Here is a 6992-nt window from a genome sequence, read left to right as displayed (position 1 = left end):
GATGCAGTTGAAACGCCAGGAGAGAATGCTTCTAGACCATGGCCATACAGCCCGGAAAACTCATAGCAACCTAGTGATCCTGGCCATGACAGTCTTTGACAACACAGTAACACTAAAACCTTACAGTATCTTTAAAAACCAGCAGTTCAAAATCCCAATATTGTTGAAGTTTTAGATTAAGGCATTCTTCCAATATAATGTTATACATAAAAGAGGGGGCTGTTGTAACATAGTGCTCATAGTGTGAGTCCCATGGATCAACCAACGAAAAGTCTACAAAAGAACTCTCTTTTTCAAACCTTGCATTCCATTATTAATATGGGCTACCAAATTGTTTTCCAGATAATTGTTTGATATTCTGTCCAACAAATCGAAGCTTAAAGTTGAAAAAAAAAACCCTTTAGGCCTTTTGGTCAAACTCTAATACAAGAGAGTCATGGTTAGAGATAAACACAGAACTTTAGATTGCTTTGCAGCCTATGCCAGAACTGCTGCTGTCAAGGAGTCTTAATAGACCACACGCTGAACATGAGTCAACAGTGTGATGTGGCAGTTAAAAAGCCAATGCACTTCAAGGCTGCATCAATACAAGTATGTCTAGATTGAGGTAAATAATAGTCTCCAGTTCAGGGCACCATCAGTCAATAGAAAAAAGGTGGAATATGGCCAGAGAAGGTTGACCAAAATGGTCTAAGGTCTAGAGGCCAAACCCTATGAGGAGCAGCCTAGTGAGCTCCGTATGTTGTTTAGCTTGGAGAAAATAAAGTTAAGAGGGGACATGGTAGCCATATTTGAAAGGATGGCATATTGAGGAGGAGGCAAGTTTGTTTTCTGCTGCTCTGGAGACTAAGAAAAGAAGCAAGCTGCAGGAAAAGTGGTTAGGAAAAACTTCCTAACAGTCAGAACTGTCTAGTAGTGGAATATGCTGCTATGGAGTGTGGTGGGATCTCTTTTTCTGGAGAACTTTAAACAGAATCTACATGGCCATCTGCTGAGAGTGCTTTGATTGTATGTTCCTGAATGGTAGGGCTTTGGATTGGGTAACCCTTGTGGTCTCTTCCAATTGTATTATTCTATTATTATATGGTTCGTCCTAATGTCTATATGGCATTTATCTCACTAGTCCAAATCCTGCTGTTAGTCTTAGGTAGAGTAGATTTATTGAAGCATTTTCAAGTTACCTAGAACTGCATCCTAAAATATAAACAGTGTAACTTGTAGGATTGGAACTCTCTGCCCCAGTCTGTGGTGAAGGTTCCTTCTTTGGAGGCTTTTAAACAGAGGCTAGATGGCCATCTGTCAGGGTGATTTGAATGCAATATTCTGCTTCTTGGCAGGGGTTGGACTGGATGGCCCACGAAGTCTCTTCCAACTCTATGATTATATGAGTCTATGATTCTGCTGAACCATCTATATGCTATCTATGTGTTGACTCGCCTTTCAACAATTCAGTGGGTCTCTGAGAAACTTTTGGAAACAGCAACCTTCTCAATCCTCTACTAGTTTTTGTTATGTATATAACTGCTTACTATATTGTATATTGGTTTGCAATTTTACCTTAACTCTTTGCAGTGAGGGGGGGGGTTCAGGTCTGGGCTTGTTCAGAGCTCAGACTCCATTTTAGAACAATTTAGACTTCAATTTCAGAGTTGTCATGTTTTTAGGTATTCTTGCTTCTATCTATTTAGCAAGTAGACACACAGACACTTGTTCTTCCCAGTGAAGGTGGCGACACCAGTGTAGTCCAAACTGTAACTCATATTTTGCAGGACAGTTCTAGTTAAAGCAGGCATGGGCAAACTTGGGCCCTCCAGGTGTTTTGGACTGCTTAGGCGGCTGAGGGGGGAAAGGAAGGATCCTGAGGCTGTTAGGAATTGTGGGAGTTGAAGTCCAAAACACCTGGAGGGCACAAGTTTGTCCATGCCTGAGTTAAAGCCTACCATAAGTAACCCAAGGATGCTTCCATTATTATTAAACACACGTTGAGTCCCATTCCAGAGTTTCTTTTGGATTTTGGGGTGACTCTGAACCAATCTTCCATTCCTTCATTCACAGACCCACGTTCCTTCAAAGAAAACCACCTTGGTTTTAATCAAAGTTTATTATTAATATAATATAATTGGTACATTCAACAACTGGTAATAAATTATGTTCACATTTCCTGGGAAGTGTTTCCTTTTTCCAACAATGGTATTGCTGGAGAATCTCAAATTATTGCATCTTTTTAAATTAGGATAAATTATATAAATTATACATTCAAAAGGGTCATTCTATTCCCCTAACTTTACTAAGCAATAAATAGATAAATAAAAAAGTTGATTGCCATTAGAATAAGTCTTCTTTTTTTCATTCAAAAGCACCTCTTGGAAAATATGGTCTTTAAATACAAATGTACACTAGTAGAAAGACTTGCTATTTACATTCCAATAACATTCAGGTTTCATGATATGAAGTCAAAGGGTGGCTCATTCTCAATGTTGTTGAGGGAAGGCTTGTTGCTTAACTTCCTGGGGTCTTCTGGGGTCCACACTTTGGCAGTTCTGATAATGTTTTGTTCCTTGAGTTGCTTCTCATCAGTCCAAGAGAGCGAATGGCCAGCCAAGGGAGGAAGTCCATAGTCGGGGTCACTTGGGGAAGGGGATCCTGGTGGGGAGAAGAGGACAAAGAGAAGTCAACTACTCCATATTATCACCCAGAATAAAGATCATTCCTGGAAATTTTGGTCATTTCTGTTGTTTATCCCTGTGTGTTTCTTGGACACACAGCACGCCAACACCTTAAATCAAGAAATAGTTTTCTAAGCTCTACAGAGATACTTGCAGGAACACCTCAGCAAGCAAGAGTCCAAAAGTGGCAGGCTAAAACCTGGAGCCATGGCTGATACCGAATGAGAGACTCCCCCCTGGGCACACAGAAGACTGGGCCACTTGAAAGGCAATTGAAGGGAGATGTTGACAAGCTGGAATGTGTCCAGAGTAAAATGTTTAAGGGTCTGGAGAACAAGCCCTATGAGGAGTAACTTAAAGAGTTGGGTATGTTTAGCTTGCAGAAGAGATGGCCACGTATACATATGTGAGGGGAAGTCATAGAGAGGAGGGAGCAAGCTTGTTTTCTGCTACCTTGGAGACTAGGACATGGCTTCAAACTACAAGAAAGGAAATTCCACCTGAACATTAGGAAGAACTTCCTAACTGTGAGAGCTGTTCAACAGTGGAACTCTCTGCACCAGAGTGTAGTGGAGGCACCTTCTTTGGGGGCTTTTAAACAGAGGCTGGATGGCCATCTGTCTGGGGTGCTTTGAATGTAATTTTTCTACTTCTTGGCAGGGGGTTGGACTGAGGTCCCTTGAGTGGACATGAGGTCTCTTCCAACTCTGTGATTCTAAGGTGCTGAACAGACTACGCTCTGGTACCAAGAGAGCAGAGCCAATTTTCAAAAATGGGGCCACAAAGTAGAGTCCACGACATACAAATGTGAAGAAGAGCAAACCACAGACCACCTATTACAATGCAGCCTGAGCCCTGCCACATGCACAATGGAGGACCTTCTTCTAGCAACACCAGAGGCACTCCAAGTGACCAGCTACTGGTCAAAGGACATTTAGTATAATGCCAAGTTTCTAAAACTTTGTTTGTGTTTTTAAATACATTACAACTGTACCCTCGGTCCGCTTCTGACACGATAAATAAAATACCAAGGAAAAAAGAAAGGAATCAGTTGCGGCTGCACAAAAGCACCTGTTTTCTCCCTGCTGGGTCCTAGGATTGCAGAGCAAGAGGTCCTATTAGCATTCAGTGCCTGTTGCATGCCAAGCTCATTCGAGCCAGCAATTCCCAAGGAGGAATAATGGTATTTACACTCAGAAAGGTGTTTTTCCTTCAGATACCCTGCACTTGGAGAAAAAAAGGACTTCTACCAAGTAGACAGACACTTTCTTTTAGACTAGGTATGGGCAAACTCTGGCCTTCAAAGTGTTTTGGACTTCAACTTCCAGAATTCCTAACAGCCTCAGGCCCCTTCCTTTTCTCCCTCAGCCGCATAAGCGGAGGAAGGGGCCTGAGGCTGTTAGGAATTCTGGAAGTCGAAGTCCAAAACACCTGGAGAGCCAGAGTTTGCCCATGGCTGCTTTAGACCAACCCTGTCCAAAAAGTGGACGCTTTTGCTTTTCCATGGAAAAAACTTCCTTTGGTTTGAACTGGTGCCTCCCTCCCTCTCTCTCTATATATATATCTTCACCCCTGTTTATTGATCGAAGGGAGACTTTGTACACACGCAAAAGGGTCCTAAAGGGAACAGATCTGAATCCGTGTGTCTATTGGAGAACTTTTCCAAATCTCTACTCATTGAGACCGGAAGAGTGGAAAACTGCGTTGAGAGGAGCTCCGAAAGGAGTGTTTCATGTCTGGAAGAGTTTAAGCATTTTAGATCATGACTGGAGACCTGGATTTGAATCCCCACTCAAAGGAATACACTCTCATTCCACACACACACCCCAAAACCCGCGATAAGACTTCTCCTTGGGGTCCCCATCAGTCGCAAATGACAAAGGATGCCTGCTTGCACTGAGGGGAAAGGAAAGAGGAGTCTGCATTGAAGCGCAGTTGCTCAACTCAAGCAAGGGTGTAGAATGAACGCAGGTGGACATCACTTGCATGCCAAGACCCAATGCTATTGAACTACAGGAGATATGCTTTTGCAAAGTCTTTGTCCTACTCTGAGAAGGAGTACAAGTGCCTCACCAAATGACAAGTCCAGTGATGCAACGACACTTCAGATCTCCACTTCATCACACTTGAGAATAAATCCACTTTAAATCCGGTTTCTGTCTGCTGCAGAATTCTGGGGTTTGTAGTTGAGTGAGGCTGTTAAAGGCTCCTTCCTAAACTACAAAACCCAGAATTCTGCAGAAGGCAGAAACCAGATTTTAAGTAGTTTTTTCGGGTTGTATGGCCATGTTCTAGAAGCATTCTCTTCCTGACGTTTCGCCTGCATCTGTGGCAAGCATCCTCAGAGATTGCTTGCTCACAACCTCTGAGGATGCTTGCCACAGATACAGGTGAAACGTCAGGAGAGAATGCTTCTAGAACATGGCCATACAACGGGAAAAACCTACAACAACCCAGTGATTCCGGCCATGAAAGCCTTCGACAATAGATTTTAAGTAGATTTTTTTCCTCTAGTGTGATGAGGACAGTGAGCCATGGCGGCTAAAGTAAAATATAATACTAATAGTGTGCTATGGTAATAATATAATATATTGTATTTACATATTACATGTAAGCCGCTCTGAGTCCCCTTCAGGGTGAGAAGGGCGGCATATAAATGTCGTAAATAAATAAATAAGAGGACTAGATGTATGTTGTATGTTGTGTTTACACTGTCTCTTTTGATAAGGCCAACTGGCTGATCAATAAAAATGTTGTTGCAAATAAATAAATAAAGTGGCGTCAAACTGCATTCAGTGTAGGCAGCTGGGTCTGCACTGTCATACAATGCAGTGTAGACCAGGCCTGGGCCAACTTGGGTCCTCCAGGTGTTTTGGACTTCAATTCCCACCATTCCTAACAGCCTAACAACCTCAGGCCCCTTCCTTTCCCCCCTCAGACACTTAAGAGAAGGGCCTGGGGCTGTTAGGCTGTTAGGAATGGTGGGAGTTGAAGTCCAAAACACCTGGAGGGCCCAGGCCTGCTCTAAGCTAAAGTGGCGTCAAACTGCATCCAGTGTAGCAGCTGGATCCCCACTGCCATACAATGCAGTGTGGACCAGGCCTGGGCCAACTTTGGTCCTCCAGGTGTTTTGGACTTCAATTTGTTGAAATTCCCACCATTCCTAACAGCCTAACAGTCTCAGGTCCCTTCCTTTTCCCCCTCAACTGCTTAAGGAAGAGTCTGGAGCTTTTAGGAATGGTGGGAGTTGAAGTCCAAAACACCTGGAGGGCCCAAGTTGGCTCAGACCTGCCCTAGACTCCTCTCGGAGTGTATTGGGCTGTATTGTGGAGCCCCAGGCGATGCAGAGCCATGGGATAGCTGCACTCACGGGTTCCTCGGTGGCAGATGATGACCTTCCTGGGCGGGCAGGGGCTGGTCCCGGCGCCGTGTCCTCGGAGGGGCGCCTCGGCGTGGAGCAGCTCGCTGAGGAAGTGGATGTACCCGATGGCGAGGCGCAGCGTGTCCACTTTGGAGAGGCGCTTCTCGTAGGGCAGCGTGGGGATGTGGGCGCGCAGGCCCTCGAAGGCGTCGTTCAGCGACTGCATCCTCCTCCGCTCCCGCACGTTGGCCGCCTGGCGCAGCTGGGCCAGCTCCGCCTCGGAGCGCACTCTCCTCCGACGCCGCGCCGCCGCATTGAGCGCCTTCAGGCCGCCGCCGCCGGGGGAATAGCCCTCGAAGTTAGGCAGGAGGGGCGGCGAGGAAGGAGAGAAGCCCTCGGAAGCGCCCTCGGAAGCCCCTCGGAAGCAGGCGTGGAAGGGCGCCTCAGAGAAGCCCGCCTCGCCTTCCAAGAGCTCGTCGCCGTCCAAAGAGTGATCTGTGAAGAAGTCCTCGTCGTCGAAGTAAGGCTCCGAGGAGAAGGCGTCCAGGCCGGAGGGGAAGTGCTCCAGCAGGACGGCCTCCATGGCGGGAGGGGCAGGAGAAGCCGGTCCTTTCCCTCCTTGGCCGCCTGCTGCGCCCGGACTGCTTCCTTGCGCTTCCTGGGCTCTTCTTCTCTCTCTCTCTCTCTCTCTCTCTCTCTCTCTTTCTCTCTCTCTCTCTCTCTCTTTCTCTCTCTCCCCTGAGGGAGGCTCGGGGCTCGCAGGGGCTGAGGGCCGGCACGCGAGGCCTCTTATAGGGACAACCCCGGGCGCGTGCCATCAGCCCGCCCCGCCAGCCAATCAGAGACCCCCAGGAAAGGCACCCCTCGGTACTCACTGCAGCGGGGGTTCATCGTGACGCACACCTAGGTCACTCACCCTCTGAGCGGGAGGAGGGAGGCCCAGGAGCCCCACTCACTCACACGCC

At 46.7% G+C, this 6992-nt stretch overlaps 1 protein-coding gene across 1 annotated transcript; it reads right to left on the bottom strand.

Moving 5' to 3' along the window:
• Nucleotides 1-2228: 2228 nt before the first annotated feature.
• Nucleotides 2229-6734, bottom strand: PTF1A (pancreas associated transcription factor 1a). Its single transcript, XM_060783447.2, has 2 exons — nt 6037-6734; nt 2229-2643 (listed from the first exon to the last, which is right to left on the bottom strand). The coding sequence occupies exons 1-2, from the start codon at nt 6608-6610 to the stop codon at nt 2441-2443; spliced, it is 777 nt and encodes a 258-aa protein (XP_060639430.2). The 5' UTR covers nt 6611-6734; the 3' UTR covers nt 2229-2440.
• Nucleotides 6735-6992: the final 258 nt, after the last annotated feature.

Source organism: Anolis sagrei, chromosome 6 (genome assembly GCF_037176765.1).
Source record: "Anolis sagrei isolate rAnoSag1 chromosome 6, rAnoSag1.mat, whole genome shotgun sequence".
Classification (NCBI taxonomy): Eukaryota; Metazoa; Chordata; class Lepidosauria; order Squamata; family Dactyloidae; genus Anolis; species Anolis sagrei.
This window is presented reverse-complemented; position numbering and strand designations above follow the sequence as displayed.